Raw genomic sequence first — 16,364 nt, forward strand, 5'->3', positions numbered from 1 at the left:
TGGTGAAAGAGAACATTTGGGATTTTCTTGTGGTTTGGATGGGCCACAAAGCTGAGGACTGGAGCAGTTCTGCTATAAAGACAGGCTGCACTTGGGGATGTTCAGCCTGGAGAAAGGTTGTGTGCAGACCTTCAGTATCTGAAGGCACCTACAGGGCTCCAGAAAGGGAGTCTTCATCAAGAACTATAAAACAGGACAAGGAGTATTGGGTACAAATTGAAAGAAGGGAAATTGAGGTTAGATTTTGGGAAGACATTTTTACTGTAGGGGTGGTGAGACACTGAACAGGTTGCCCAGTGAGGCTGTGGATGCCCCAAGCCTGGCAGCGTTCAAAGTGGAGCAGCCTGGTTTGGTGCGAGGTGCCCCTGCCCACGGCAGGAAGGGCTGGGACTGAGGGATATTAATTAAATCCGTTCCAAGCCCACACGGTGCGGCTCTGGGGCAATGCTGCTCTGCAGGGCCGGGACTTGGGCTCGCTGATGCTTCTCGTCCCTTCCGACCCAGCATTTCTGTGATTCCATGATGTTCTCTCAGTCCTGCATTTCCCCTGGGTCAGCGTGCCCGTTGTCGTTCCCGGCAGCTCCGCCGGCAGTGCCCGAGCCCGCCCCGCGCCGCCGCCGTTGGCACCGCGTTCTGCGGCCGTTCCCCGCCCGTTCCCCGCCCCGGAAGCGGCAGCCGGGCCCGCTCCGCCCCGCCATGGCCGCCCCCGGGCCGCGCTCCGCCCGCCCGCCGCGCTGAGCCCCGCGCCGGGAGCCCCGGGCCGGCCGCCGCCATGGGCGCGCTGTTCCGCGGCGAACCCGTGTGCCTGGCGCAGCTCTTCCTGCAGAGCGGCTCGGCCTACGAGTGCCTCAGCGAGGTGGGCGAGCGCGGCCTGGCCGAGTTCCGAGACGTGAGTACCGCCGGGGCCCTGTGGGCAGCGCGGGGGCTGAGGGGGCCCGGCCTGAGGACCGAGCCGGGCCCGGGGCCGCTGTTGGGGTGATGCGGGCTCGGCCCCCATGGGTCGGTGGAAGCTGCTTTTATTGCCGTCTTTCCGCGACTCCGACAGGCAGGTGCATGGCCCGTCCCTGTGTGGCATTCGCCTGGAAGCAGGATCGCAGAATTGTTGGGGCTGAAGGGATCTCTGGAGATCAGCCAGTCCAAGCCCTGCCAAGGCAGGGTCACACAGGGGTGACACCGGCACGGGTGGGGGGATGAGTGATGGGGAGTCAGTGCGCAGCCCTGGCCTCCCCGGCACGCTCGGGAGCGATGCTTTGGGATGGATGTACCCCACCTTTCTCACCTTAAACTGGGGTCATTGGCAGCGAGATCCCGTGGGAGAGCCCCTGACCCAGCCGCAGCCTCAGTGCCTTCAGCCTGAGCGTGTGTGCCCAGCTGATGGCTCCATCCACCCCAGTGACAGACCCACAGACGGCTGCTCTGTAGGTTTATTGATAGCTGGTTCCTGTTCCTGGAGGGGCACTTCCATCGTGGAGGAATCTCCTGCCTAACATAAAGTTGGGTTGGGCAATAATTAGCCACGTCTCTGCGTTGTCTCATCATAATTATATGATCTTTGCTTGCTGAGTGGGACTTTGAAATGTTTTCCAGATATACATTAGAAATGTAGCTTGTAAAATCGTTGCAGGGAAAGCTGGGAAGACTTAAATAAACAGCTAGTTGGTAAATATGGCAGGGAGGAGAAGGCAGATTTCTAAGAATGATTATATGAGTGTATGATTAACACTTTGATGTCATTCTAGTTACCTGATACACCATTTGTTATAGAAACAATGCATTAGTGGTTCTGATTTAATAAGCTGGATAAGTAGTCAGAGATATTGTATGTTCATATTATGGGGATGTACATAAAATGTAATATTTCAGATAGACTGTGGAAATGCATCGCAGAAAATTTGTTAAATGGTTTGTTAATTTGAAGTCATTAAGCAATATTTTAAAACTGTCAAAATAAGATTAGGAATGGTTTCTCCAGTAGACCTTGTTATTTTGTTGTTTGATTAAAACTAGCCAATGGCATGGATAATTCTGCTTTAATAAAAGCAGCTTTGCTATTTGAAGACTTTGTAATCTTTTTAGGTTTTTGTGCCTTCTCAGCTGACAGGCACAGAGCTCATGCAAATTGTCTCCAGGAAGTTACAGGAACAGCTGTGGTTTTCTAGGGGAGGTTACTATTTCAAACCCCTAATAAGCATTTTGTCCTTCTCCTTCAGCTTAACCCAAATGTGAGTGTGTTTCAGAGAAAATATGTGAATGAAGTGAAGAAATGTGAAGAAATGGAAAGAATACTTGGTGAGCTTTATTTTCATGCCTGCAGTTTCTCATCTGTGGCATTACCAGAGTGACACTACTGTGAAGGTTTCAGCTTCAGGGTTTTTTAACCCTCCCATGCTTTGTAAGCTGTGAAATTTACTTACACTAAATATAGATTTGGGGTTTTTTATGCTCAGAGGTGAAGAACGGTTGCCAATGTGTTGCTGATAAATAAATGAGGCTGTTTCAGTGTTTACTACTTGAAACTCTGCTAGGGGAGGTGAAACTTTACTGTAGATATTTCCTTGACTGTAAGATATTCCCTATTTCTTCATTTTGTGTAACTCAACATTATTGATTTTCCAGGCACCCTTAAAAATATCTCAAATTAATAACAGTTGTGTTCTCATGGTAGTTAATGAATAGAGAAGGGTGGGCAGAGCATTACAGCCAAGCTGCAGATGTCTTCAGTGTATCCTGAGGAAAAGTTACAATTGAAGGATTGCGTTGATTGGAATCTCTCATCAGAGGCACGTGCTGGTCATGCCAGCAGCTCTTTTGGCAGTCCCCCTGCCCAGTGTGAGTTGCATTTGTTGTCAAGGTTGCTTAAGCTGCTTTGTTTGAGCACTTTTTACTCCAAGCATGGGTCAGTGAGCAGCAGGTCTGTTTGTGGCAGAAAGTGACACAGTTGCACCATGAGCAGAAAGTGACACCGTGCAGCAACAAAGAGGTTCTGTGAAATGGTAAAAGCTTCTTAGAAAATACTTGTTGGGAAAGAGAAGCCTCTGAAGTTTGCTTGCTTCTGCAGACTTCCAAGGCAGGAATGGTTTGTGTGTTTTATCCCCACCACTCTCCAACATCTTCATTTTTGAAGACTTCTGTGTGAATTGTTGCTGAAATGAATGAATAAAACAGGCAGGGCTTTGATGCTGCAGTGTGATTAGCACCATCAAGAGCAGCTGAAGGTCAACTCTGCAGCACTCTTGGAGGTGTAGGCAATGCAGTTTCCTTTCTGATGCTGTTTTTCTTCTCACTCCAGGGTATTTAGTACAAGAAATTAAAAAAGCAGATATTCCACTTCCTGAAGGAGATGTTGCTCCTCCTGCCCCCTTGATGAAACACATTTTAGAAATCCAGGTAACTCCACACTAAACAGATGCCAAAGTCTTGGAACTTAATTTCAACCTTAATGACTTGTGTTTGATGTAGAAGCTTGTAAAACACTAATTTTGAACAACAGTCTGTTTTGTTGTAATTATATTAAAAGAATAAATGGATATCTTCCACTCTGTGCTACCTGCAGTTCTAATTCCAAGTCTGCATTATTTTGACACAGATTAGGGGCAGGGCAGCACTCTGAACAGGTGTCAGTGGAGGATCAAGTGTACTCAATACAGAGCAATCTGTGGCAGACTGAGGGATAAAAGCTCTGGAGCTTTAGTTAATTAAGAAATGGGAAACTCCTATCACTGTCATATTATTATGTGTTGGAAATGAATCCTACTCTGTTTTCCAAAATCCTGTAACTCATTCTGTGTCTTTTCTTTACTTTGTATCTTAGGAACAGCTGCAGAAGCTGGAGACAGAATTGAGGGAAGTAACTAAAAACAAAGAAAAACTGAGGAAGAACCTGCTTGAACTGACAGAATACAAGTACATGTTACAGATCACACAGAATTTTGTCAGGAGAACGCCTGAGGTATTGCTTGGGGGGTTTGACAGGGATTGTTGTGTGGCATTTTTGTGATTTTCCCTGTTGAATTGCTTGAAAATGAAGGTGTAATTATATTATTTTGGTGCATGAATTGTATTAAGAAATTTACACTGTAATTTTACAGCACTGACTATAATTGTTAAGAGCAGTGCACTTGAGATCAAGGATCTCTCTGTTGCCTCAACTGAACACAGAAATGAGTTTTATATTTTTAATTAAACCATTTACCTAATTACCTTTTCTTTCTTAGAATAATAATGAAATGAGAGGTTGTTTTTTTTTTTTTTTTTCCTGGAAGCAATGAATATTCTTTCTTTTTATTTGCTAGTATGAATCCCATTTACATGGAAATTTTGAAGAATTTCCTTCTGTGGAGAACGAGCCGTTGGTGGATTTCAACCGCACGCACAGACTGAGCGCCTCGCTGGGGTGGGTATGGCAAGTGCTTGATGAGGGGCTGTAAGGGATGAGCTGTTCTCTTAAAACATGGCCTGTGGTGATTTCAGGTGTGCCAAACAGTTTTAGACAGGACAGGAGCCTGGTCCCAATGTACCTTTATCACAAACCCAGATAATTTGATGAGATAAACAGGACAGCATCCAAAAAAGCTGCCACAAAGCTTCCATCAAACCAATGACGTGTAAAGGAAAATCTCTAGATCAATACTTCCTTCTATTGTTTAAACTCTTTTTCTATGATAAACACACAGTGTTTGAATCACCTGGCAGTGTAAATGTAACATAAATTGTGTTGCCTTTGAAATGATGAAAGGATACTGCTGTCTATGGTGTTGTTATGAGAGGATATCTTCCAAGAAAAAATAAATAATCTCACAGAAATAACTAGTTAGAAGTAATTCTACTTGTGTGCTCGGGTCTGTGGTCTGTTTATTTCACAAATAAAAATTTTATATACCAGCTGGTATTTTCTATACCAGTTACTTCCTGTTCAGGGTGATGCTTCCTTCCCTAGCCATGGCAGATACTAAATTATTGTGGTGATGTACTCTGAATTTCCAGATTTTTTCCTTGTACATTTTATCTTATATTTCAATTTTTTCCTTTTCCTAGATTCATATCTGGGTTAGTTCACATAGCAAAGATTGAAGCATTTGAAAAAATGCTGTGGAGAGTCTGTAAAGGCTATCCCTTTCTTACCTATGCAGAGTTGGATAAGGCTCTGGAAGACCCAGATACAGTGAGTAAACATTGTAACGATCAATTTATTTTATTTGGAAGAATTGCTGCTCAGATCTGTCTGCAGTAAATGGAAATGATTTCCCAGTGTCCTTGGAGGAAAAACTATTTAGAAGTATTAGAATTTGTCAAGGTTGTAGAAGTGGGAATTAATTTGTCGTGGTTAGCTTGAGGAGTGCAGAACTTCATTGTGGAATAGTGGTGACTTTATGATTGGCCACCTTGGTCAAAATACGTGGCAGAAATGGCTGCTTGGATATTTATTAACCAGGTCTGTACAGTGCATTGCCTTTTAATAGCCATTCCACTTGTTCATTCAGTAGTTAAAAACGAATCAAGTATAGCTAGTTTTCTGTCAAGTTTTTTCTGTGAGCTTAACAAGTTAATTTTTGTAAATCAATTACGGCAGCCTAATCTGTCGCCTTTTTTTTATTTTTTGCTTGAATTCTAATTTGTTACCTTTTTAAAAGACTCTTCTTACTAAGAATTCTGAGATAGTAAAATATATTGTCTCATTGATTTCCCCTGGAAACTTTTTCTGCTTTTCTCTAATATTAAAACCAAAGAAAGAGATACCGTCACAGTTGAATTTTATTATTTGATCTTCAGTAACTGATGGAAGATTAATTCTATTAACACAGCTTTTTCTAGTTGTTCAGCTTTGTTATTTAGCTCTATTATTATGTCACAGAGGAATTGCTGGTTAAAACATAATTCATCAGCTTTACTTTTTATGGTTTTTTAGGGTGAAACCACTAAGTGGGCTGTTTTTTTAGTGTCCTATTGGGGTGAACAAATTGGTCAAAAAGTTAAGAAGATTTGTGACTGGTAAGAAGTAAATCTAATATATTTACATTCCTTTATACCTGGGGTATTTTCTGGTTGGTTTTTCCCCTGCACCCCTTTTTAAAAAGTGTTGGTTGTTATACAAGCTTTTTGTGTTAAATTTGTTCCTCCCCTTGTTGCACCCAGCTCTATAATTACGCAGTGTACAAATAAATACATGAGTCATTTCACTTGCAGTCTTTACCAAGTACAGGCAAAATGCTGCCTCTGAGTCGAGTGTGTTCCATGGTTATGAAGTGTGTGTTGCAGATCTGGCTGTGGCAGGGGTTGGGTGATGAGTTGTGGTGGGTTTGGTCACGAGCACAGCCCTGTGTCCTGCAGCTATCGCTGTCACGTGTACCCCTACCCCGACACCACCGAGGAGCGCCAGGCCGTGGTCGAAGGACTCAACGTTCGTATTCAGGACCTTGAAACTGTGAGTAAAGAACAGATTTCCTCTTGCACTGTAGGAAATCATATAATGAATCACAGTGTTGAATATAATTTCTAACATACGTGCAGCTTTGGAGCTGATGGGACAGCAAGTTGTGTCCCTGGCCTTGTGTTGCACATATCTGTTAAACCTCACAGCACTTGGCATTGCCTTCTGTTTTCAGCAAAAGGATTTTTGCTCTCCTAAAAGCAGGCCCAGCACTGGACATGTACAAGCTGCTCTTCTGTGATCAGCACAGGCACTGTCACATTCTCAGTGAGATCTCTGTTTTTTTCTCAAACAAAGGTGCTGAATAAAACTGAGGAATACTTGCGCCAGGTCTTGTATAAAGCATCAGAATCCATCTATACTTGGGTTATCCAAGTGAAGAAGATGAAAGCCATTTACCACGTCCTCAACCTGTGCAGTTTTGATGTCACAAATAAATGTTTAATTGCTGAGGTTTGGTGTCCAGTGGCTGATCTCCAGAACTTGCGCCATGCATTGGAGGAAGGCTCAGTAAGTCACCTGAATGCTCACTGATGTTAAAGCTTTTATCTTGAACTAATTATGCATGTAAGGAAAGAAAATAATTATTAACAATAGACTAAAAGTAGGCACAGACAGATCTGGGTCTCTGTATAAAACAATTTTTTGTAAGCGCAGCCTTTATTTAGTGTTGTGTGTAGTATTTTGGTTTTTTTTCTTGAATAACTTCTGTATTGGACCTGAGTCCAGCTGGGCCTACCGTGTTATTTGCAGTCATGCAGAAGATGCCAGTTCTCTTGCATTTGTTTTTGTTTTATAAGAGAAAATTGTAATAACAAATCTTTTTTTTTATAATATTGTGACTGTTAAGTCTCATCTGATACTTGATATGAAGTAAGAATTAGAACACTGTGCATAATTTGTTTTTAGAGGTGATGCAAAGGAATAAATGTTAAACTTGGGCATAATTTAATGGTATTTTTGGATCAGTGAAACTGCTGATAGGGAAGACATTTTCACTTTGATTAGATTAACACAGATCTAACACAAATATATCTTCTGTCTGTAATTAGAGGAAGAGTGGAGCTACAATTTCCTCATTCATGAATACCATCCCAACAACACAACCTCCTCCGACGTTGATACGTACCAATAAATTCACCTCAGGGTTCCAGAACATCGTTGATGCCTATGGAGTTGGAAGCTATGGGGAAGTTAATCCAGGTTGGTCCTTCTGAAAGCTGAGCTCTGAGCTGTGCTGTCATTGCTGCTCGCCTTGATACCTTGCTGAATTGGGCACTGGCAAAGATCCAATGGTGACAGTCATACTGCTTGTTAGTAGCTGTTTTAAAATTTCAGTAGCTCATCAAAAGCACGAACAGGGCTCCAAGCAGCAAGATGGGATTTGGTTTTGCATTTTATCATGAATGGTAGTGGTAATAGCTGTATAATTTTTGTTCTATATGTTTTACTTTGGGTAAGGAAGATATTTAGGGGAAAAAACAAAGAAAACTGATCTTACTGAGGCGTGGAGTTCATAACTTGAAAAATTCAGCTTGTTGTATAGCCCGCTTTAACATATACTTGTAGCTATGTTGACTGGGTCATTCTGCACAGGAGAAAGTACCTCATAATACAGACCTGAAATACCCACAGAGGAAGAACTGTTTGATTGGGTTTTATTTACTGGGTTCACATGATTATCCTCAGAATTGTCAGCTACTGCTCAACTGTGAAGTTGTCATTGCTACACAATAAACAAGCTTTAAACTGAGTTAAATTTACAGTGTGGGGGAAAGGGCTATGAGTAGGGAATGAAATGTCTTTCAAACTTAAAAGCATTGAGAGATTTAAGTGTGGGGTTGCTTGGGGATATGCAGGCAGGACATCCTCTGTGTGCTGTGCTGAAATGTGCCGTGTTGTCCCTGCAGCTCTCTACACCATCATCACGTTCCCCTTCTTGTTCGCGGTCATGTTTGGAGACTTCGGGCACGGGCTGCTCATGTTCATATTTGCACTCCTGACAATACTGTATGAAAACCACCCTAGGTTAAAAAGAGCACAAGATGAGGTAAAAGGAATTTCAAATTATTTACCTTCCATCCAGCCAGAGAATTTGAATAGACATGGTTTCTGAAAAGTACTGTTTTTTTGCATGGGTACTTAATAAGGCTTTTTTCCATTCCTTTAGGATTTTCTGTGTTAAAATACCCCATATTCCATGAGATTAATGTAATATTTTAAACTATGCAATTGGAAGAGCAGAAATGATCAAGTTGTAATGAAAGAATTAGAAAAAATTTAAAGTTTTAAGCTTGTCTTTACTTCTACCTGGACCTACTCAGTGATGTGTTTTACAGAATGTCATTACAGTGGCAATGTAAGGAGAAAATGATTTTCCAAGTTCTACCTTTTATTATTTATAAAAAGAGTTGCAGTTTGAGATTTATTAAACTTCACTTAAATTTTTAAACATACAGGTTGGAATGCAGGAACACCTGCATCTCTCATTAGAATTATGTTCAATTAAGAATGCCTGCAAATGTGTAATTTCTTGTAAAGTAGTCTCAGGAAGGAAATGGCTTCAAAAGACCTTTCCTTAATCTAAGGATGCTGGTGATAAAAGTTTCAATGTGGGTCATGGAAGCTCATATTCCTTAATGACTGTTCACAAATAAATTTTAGTTTTTAGAAGTCTTTATGTGTCCAGAAATGTGTTTCTTTTAGACATGTCTAGCTAACCTTTGCTCACATAACAGATGATATTCTGTTTTTTCTTTTTTCCTCAATACTGACAGATAATGAAAATGTTATTTGAAGGCCGATATGTGATATTGTTAATGGGGCTCTTTTCTATATACACTGGATTGATCTATAATGACTGTTTTTCAAAGTCAATAAATATATTTGGATCTGGATGGAATGTGTCAGCAATGTATGAAAAGGTTTGGAGGTGAGCAGCATGTTTGGTATGCCATTAAACCAGAGATGTATTTCCTGCAGCAGTTCAACCCTTTTGTTCGTGTGTTTTGCTATCCTGTTATGGTTTATCTTTCCATTGATGTTTTACTTTTTATTTTCTAGATGTGTTTTTATGTCTATATAAAGATTTTCAGAGGAATAGAAAACACAGGTCTAGTTTTGGACTTATTTGTCCTAGGTCATGCTTCTGGAATGAATAGTGGAGTGGCATTTCCCTCTACTACAAGAAATTTACTATTAATGAAGTAAAATAATTACCTGGCAAGCACTAGTCTCTGCACAGCTTTTCTTGATATAAAAAAAAAAAAAAAAAAAGAAAGAAAAAATAGTCTATGTGAATTGCCAAACCTGCTTTTTCTCAGAGTGGGATAACCTCACTGATTTGAGGTCTCGTTACTCTTTGGTATTTAAATCTCCTGGTGCTTTCCAAAACAGGATGTGGCTTCAAAGAGTCAAGACCACTGGCTAAAGATTTGAACGAGTTGTGTGTGCTGTGATAATGAAAAACTACAAAAATAAAGTAGAAACTTCCCCAAATGCAAAACAGAAAAAAGGTAGCAATTATTCTTTGGGTGTTTGACAGTGAATTTCATGCAAAAGCAAACTGTGAATTTTTAAAATGAAACTTTGAGTTCTAGGGGAATGTGGAATAAAATCCATGAACTTTGTTTTGAAAGATAGTGAATGTGAATTAAGCCCAGATTATGAGGTTCTAGGTGGATTTTTGTTTTTTTCTATTGATTGTATTAGTCAGGAGTTTTGTGCTTAGAAACTCTTACACTCTTTTTAAAGTGTGACAGTGGGTGAGTTAGGTAAAGGAAAGCAGGAGCAGTGTCCTGCAGAACTGAAAGTATATTGTGGTCATGTTGAAAGTGTCAAATCTGAGTGTTTTTCTTTCACTGCAGCGATAAGGATTTGGAACATAATCGATATTTAGCACTGGATCCAAATGTTTCTGGTGTCTACAATGGAGTTTATCCCTTTGGAATTGATCCAGTGAGTTTCATTCTTTTTAATTATCCACTTGTGATGATCATTCTTTGTCCACTAGATTTTGGTATGTGTATGAGTAAGATAAATCTGACTAAGAAAAAACTACATTTCTGATTGTATTCTCTGTTCTATAATATGTTTTCTTCTGACAAGTCAAAGACTGAACTATTTTTACACAACTCAAATTTCAGTTGTGACCTCCATTTGAGGTAGAATTCTGGTCCCCAGTAGAAAATGGATACTGGTTTATTCCTCCTGTTATGGTGTTCATCAATGCCGGTTTGGTGTTTTCTTCTTCAGATATGGAATTTGGCAAGCAACCGTCTCACTTTTCTGAATTCATTCAAAATGAAAATGTCTGTGATCTTCGGAGTGACTCACATGACATTTGGAGTTATATTGGGGCTGTTTAACCACGTGTAAGTACAAGAAGTTAAAATAATAGCAACACTGTATTTTTTGTCAGGTCTGGGATGATTACAGTTTATCTTATAAGAGAAACTGGAATTATTGTTTGAGAACAGAATAAGAGTAATTGTGAAAACTGTTCTTATAAAAAGACAATAATGGAGAGGTCTCCTTCACATATGTAAGATGATGGTTCAATATTGTGCTAAAAAATCCCAAAACAAATTAATACAAGGCTTTATTTCACTTGTTGGTAAATAAAAATATGTGCCTCTTACAGTTTTTATTTCCACTGAAATACCTGATAAAATTTCACTGAATAAAATGAAATCAGCTCTGGAATGTAATCTCAGTCTTGCTGTTTAAAAGTGCTTTGTTTTATTGAAATTATATTTGGGCTGTGGTGGTAAAACTTTATTTTTTCCACATTTCTACCTTTCAGGCATTTCAAGAAGACCTATAATATTTATTTGGTTTTTATTCCTGAACTTTTATTCATGTTGTGCATATTTGGCTATCTGGTGTTCATGATCTTCTTTAAGTGGTTGGCATACTCTGCAGAGAACTCCACAGCTGCCCCCAGTATTCTGATACAATTTATTAACATGTTCCTGTTTCCTAGTGGTGAAACAAAGAGCTTCTTCTACGGCCAGGTGAGTAATGCTCTTCCAAGCTTTTGGAAATCCTGTGTTCCCTATGCAGATAATACTTTAAAGGAAAAGGGGATGGCTTTTCCTACTGTGGATTTTGTGATCTAATCTAATTTTCCTCCCTCCCACCAACAGATTCCTCTGCAGAAGTTTTTAGTTGGTGTTGCTTTTCTTTGTGTTCCTGTAATGCTGCTTGGTAAACCACTTTATTTGTTCTGGTTGCACAGCGGAGGCCGAGGCATAAGAATGTACAGGGTAAGTACTGGAAGATGCTCACACATTTCCTCAGTGCTGCAGAACTCAGCTGCTGGTTTGTTGCACAGAGTGTGTCCCTGTGGGTATTTCATAGAATGGGATGGGTTGGGTTGTAAAGGAGCTTAAAGCTCATCTCATTCCACCCTCTGTGGTGGGCAGGGACACCTCCCACTGTCCCAGGTTGCTCCAAACCCCTCCAGCCTTGTCTCCAGGGATGGGGCAGCCACAGCTTCTCTGGGAAAACTGTGCCAGGGCATCACCACCCTCATGGGAAAGAATTTCTTCTGTATATCTGTATTCAGTTTGAACCCATTACTCCTTGTCTTACCAGTTTCTGCTCAGTTTGGAACCTTTGGACTGAAACACGTAATAGTACTTCATTCCTAGTACTTCATTCCTCTAAATCTTTTTGCCTTTTTCTGTGACTACTTCAAGTAAATTTATAAAATAACAGTGGCAGCCTGCTTGAAGAGACAATCCATTCCCATTTTGCAGAGTGGCTACAAGCTTATCCGAAAAGAAAGTGAGGAAGAGCTTTGTCTCCTGTCATGTAATGATCTCGAAGAAGGTGTCACTCACTCAGACAGCGGGCACAGAGAGGGGGATGCAGAGGAGGTAATGTTTTTATTTAATCTCTGGTTTCTATGTTCTTAAAAGCAAATTAGAAGTGGACAGTCAATAGATAACCTACACTATGAGCTGAGCAGTTTTGAAGAAACTCAGCTGAGACTTTATGAAGACCTTGATGCCCAAATGCAATTTACTTATTTGTTGCTATTTTATCATTATTTTCTGGTATTTTCAGACTATTACAGTAAACCACAACCTATCTGTAGTAGAGAACAGAAAGAATGTTTTGTTTGCAGTTAAGACTGCATCTAGGAGTACAGGTTTTCTTATATTGAAGAGTGGGGTAAAAATCCTGGGTTTTGTTTGAGTTTATGGATTCTTAAACTTGAGGCAAGGAGGTGACTGCCCAGCTTTCTGTTAATTAATCTTGGCTTTTCAACTGGACAAAAGTCTTTCTGTGTCTGCAAATTACATCTTGTTTTGAGGATTATTGCTAATGGGGATTTGGGCAGCATTCCCAGTCCCCACCCACTGCTCCTGCTTAGTTTGGGCAAATCTTTAAAGGTCTGGGCAGATTCCACTGATTCCATGTGAATTGAAAGACAAAGAATTGCTTCAACTTCCTAATGTGCAGAATATGTATAGTTCTTGTCTCACTGGGGTAGTGGACTCTTGTTTCTTGTGTATAGAAAATACAAGAATTATTTACTCAAAATGTGTTATACAAAGTGTTGAAATACAACATTCAGACAAAGTAAGTGTTGAAATTTTCAGTAATATCAGTTTCGAAACTCTTTATTCATTACAAGTATTTGTATTTAGAACTTACAGTATTAGTGTGGTTATCTCTCTATCAGTAGCATTGCTGGTAATTACCCCTGCTTTTAAAGATGAAAAAATTGATATTGTAGACTTAGAATTTTAATAGAATGGGAATTAGAACTGGTTATAGTACTTAAAGTTTTCAAGAACTAGATAATATTGGTAAAATTGATGCAAATGTATTTTTATCTTTTAGCTGGACTTTTCAGATGTTTTCATGAACCAAGCAATTCATACCATTGAATACTGCCTGGGATGCATCTCTAACACAGCCTCATACCTGAGACTCTGGGCATTAAGTCTTGCTCATGCACGTAAGTGGGGATGGGTTTTTTGATATATTTTTTGGTTTTTTCCTACATCTGTATTTTTAATGCTGTTAGGGGGAGGCTGGCCTGTTCCATTGATACTAGTACGAAATGCACTTTTTCTTAATTAAAAAAAATCCCTATTTCAACTAATCATGATTTATGGAAGCTTCCAAACTAAAACTGTGACTTTATGTAAAATATTGCTCTCAGTAAGTCTAATTTTGACACTGAGGTGTATCTTTAGATATTTGAGGGGATGGGGGCAGCTTTCTGGGGAGGAAGGTTGCTTATACTCCCATGTTCAGCATGGTTGGTTGGTTAAATGAGCAAGTCAGTGGGTGAAGGCACTCAGTACCAACATTAATTATGGCAACTTTCTGGTTTTTGTTAGAGTTGTCAGAAGTTCTGTGGCAGATGGTGATGAGAGTGGGTCTGCGTGTGGATACGATGTACGGTGTCCTGCTGCTGATCCCTGTGATGGCATTCTTTGCTGTGCTGACAGTTTTTATTTTGCTGGTCATGGAGGGCCTTTCTGCTTTTCTCCATGCCATACGACTTCACTGGTACGTTCTCTTTTTCTGTATGCCACTTCAGCATATGCTGGCTTGTTAAAGGGGAATTTTTATGGCAAAATGTTAGGTGCCTTATTAAAAAGGCAAAGTGTAAAATTCAAGAGCCTCATTGCTACTGAAATACATTTATTTAGTTATATTAAATAAATTACTTGTTAGTTGGATTTGATTGTTCGTCTGGGATATTTTCAGTGGATTCAAGTATTATATTGGCTTATGATGCATTTTAACTTCAACCACATTCACAAAATGTAAGTGCATTTGATTTGTAGTATTGCAGCTTTTCATAATGTAGAATATTAGTAACTTGTATAAGTATTTTTAGTTTCAGTCTGGTTATCTCACTATATGGTTTCAGTCCATTTATTTGGTTCAACAGAACATTTATATTAGTGAGTGGGGCTGCCAGCTCTAAAGTATTTTAATCCTTTCTTAGTCTTGGTATCACAAGCTCAGCACTTTGGAGTGGATTCAGAGCATGTTTAGTTTGAAATCTGATGAAATTTATGACTTACACAAAGGCGTATAGTGACCAAAGACAGGAGGTAGAGCTACGCACATGACAGGTTGTCCTCATGATATTGCACACTTGCAAAACAATTGGCTATAACTCACTCAGAAACAAATGAGTAAGCCAGAAGTAAGAAATGAGCCTTTACAGCCTGGTTTAGTGCCTGTGGGTCTCCTGAGAAACAGGAGTTAGACAATAAAAATAATAAAGTTAGCCTGGGACTGTGATGGGAGGGTTAAATAGCTGCACAGAAAACAAATGAGAGGATTGGAGTTGGTTTTATTCAGCTTCTTGTGTTGCACAGTTCTGTCCCTTGATAACTAATTTTGGATTCATGAACAGTTTCTTGTTTTTTGTCTCGTTTCAGGGTGGAATTTCAGAACAAATTCTACTCCGGTGGAGGATACAAGTTTACGCCTTTCTCTTTTAAGCACATTTCTTTACATTTTAATAAAGATGGTGCATTATAATTTGGCTGCTGTCAGCAGAAATGTTTGGAATTGCCTGCAAGTAACTGTGATTGGATCTTGCCTATGAATGGTTTCTTGTGGAACAAAGTGGTTTTCACTGATTGCCTTATAATGCAGCCAAACAATTCTGTAAAACATACCTCCCATAGAAAGACATAGCAGATCTGGAGCATCTTGTAAAATATATAGATATAAAATGTACATTTTTCTCTTGATGAACTAATGTTGTAAATTAATTTTATTCTTAAAAAAAAAAACAAAGTTACTGCTTGTCCTGAAACCCATGTAGGCATTTTTTGAGTCTCTTTATCGCTTTTAAGTTATCTGAAAGACTTCTCATTATATTAAACATTCATTACTAATCACATACTCAACCCAGCTGCATCTTGAGCACTTTGGGAACCTTTCAACAATGCAATAGGAGCAATGTTCTGTTTTCAGTCTGTATTCCAGGATGATTATGAAGTGTAAATTTATACACACCAATGCAATGTGCTCTTTTTTGGCCATATTTAAAATTGCACTGGAAATGTTATCTCTTCATTCTGGATTCTGCTTAGAGTTACTACTTTAAGCTTTCTGAAGCCACACTGATATTTATATTTGTATTTAATGTTATGGAAGAAGGCAGGATTTACAAGTATTACTCTTCTTTTTTCCACTGTAGTGAGGAAAAACTTTTGCACATGGAATAAAGAACTGGCCTCGATCCCTGTTTCTGTTTTGGCTCTAAGGACACACAAAGGGCACTCCCTGATGGCGTAGAACCGAATTTATACTGCATAGGTAGACAGGGGTCGTTTTATATTATTTTTGTATCAGTGTGAAAATGGGGATATTGCCATGATATTTTAACATCTGTGCCATACGAACAGCACAAATTAAATTTTGCACTTGTTTCATACGAATTCCCAATAAAGCCTCGTTTGCGCTGTGCCGAGCGGGCCCTGTGTTTGTCCGTACCCTTTTCCCTGCCTCAGGCGCCGCTTTTCCCCTGAGGGGCGGCCGGCGCCGGGGAAAACCGGCGGGCGCTGAGGGGAACGAGCGGCCGTGAGGGGCAGACGGTGCCGGGGGCAACGAGCGCTCGTGAGGGGCGGCCGGTGCCGGGGGGAGCGAGCGCTCGTGAGGGGCAGACGGTGCTGAAAGGAACGAGCGCTCGTGAGGGGCGGCCCGTGCTGAGGGGAGCGAGCGCTCGTGAGGGGCGGCAGGTGCTGAAAGGAACGAGCGCTCGTGAGGGGCGGCAGACGCTGAGGGGAACGAGCGGCTGACGCTGAGGGCAAGCAGTGCGGCCGGGGTTGAGAAGCAGGAGCGGTAGCGCGGGGCGGGCTCTGTACGGGAGCACGGCCGCTCGAGGCGCCTCCGGAGGCGGGCACGGAGCCTCCCGAGGCGGGCTGAAGGCGGGCAGCAGCCGTCG

The 16,364-nt window shown here is 40.7% G+C and overlaps 1 protein-coding gene across 1 annotated transcript; it reads left to right on the top strand.

The window, feature by feature from the left end:
* The first annotated feature begins 740 nt into the window (after nucleotides 1-740).
* Nucleotides 741-15,659, top strand: ATP6V0A2 (ATPase H+ transporting V0 subunit a2). The gene is made up of 20 exons (XM_063173174.1): nucleotides 741-889; nucleotides 2,211-2,289; nucleotides 3,290-3,387; nucleotides 3,812-3,949; nucleotides 4,293-4,393; nucleotides 5,035-5,161; nucleotides 5,906-5,988; nucleotides 6,328-6,421; nucleotides 6,725-6,937; nucleotides 7,480-7,630; nucleotides 8,338-8,477; nucleotides 9,205-9,359; nucleotides 10,294-10,384; nucleotides 10,682-10,800; nucleotides 11,232-11,442; nucleotides 11,575-11,694; nucleotides 12,190-12,309; nucleotides 13,283-13,400; nucleotides 13,789-13,960; nucleotides 14,848-15,659. Exons 1-20 carry the CDS (start codon nucleotides 773-775, stop codon nucleotides 14,948-14,950), a joined length of 2,550 nt encoding a protein of 849 aa, XP_063029244.1. The 5' UTR covers nucleotides 741-772; the 3' UTR covers nucleotides 14,951-15,659.
* The last annotated feature ends 705 nt before the right edge of the window (nucleotides 15,660-16,364 follow it).

The sequence above is a fragment of the Melospiza melodia genome, chromosome 20, assembly GCF_035770615.1.
Source record: "Melospiza melodia melodia isolate bMelMel2 chromosome 20, bMelMel2.pri, whole genome shotgun sequence".
Lineage (NCBI taxonomy): Eukaryota > Metazoa > Chordata > Aves > Passeriformes > Passerellidae > Melospiza > Melospiza melodia.

Excerpts from the sequence above, each read along its gene's own strand:
- ATP6V0A2 (XM_063173174.1), top strand. The coding sequence starts at position 773 with ATGGGCGCGCTGTTCCGCGGCGAACCCGTGTGCCTGGCGCAGCTCTTC. Across the intron at positions 5,162-5,905 it reads CTCTGGAAGACCCAGATACA|GGTGAAACCACTAAGTGGGC; the intron begins GTGAGTAAACAT and ends ATGGTTTTTTAG. Across the intron at positions 13,401-13,788 it reads ATTAAGTCTTGCTCATGCAC|AGTTGTCAGAAGTTCTGTGG; the intron begins GTAAGTGGGGAT and ends GGTTTTTGTTAG.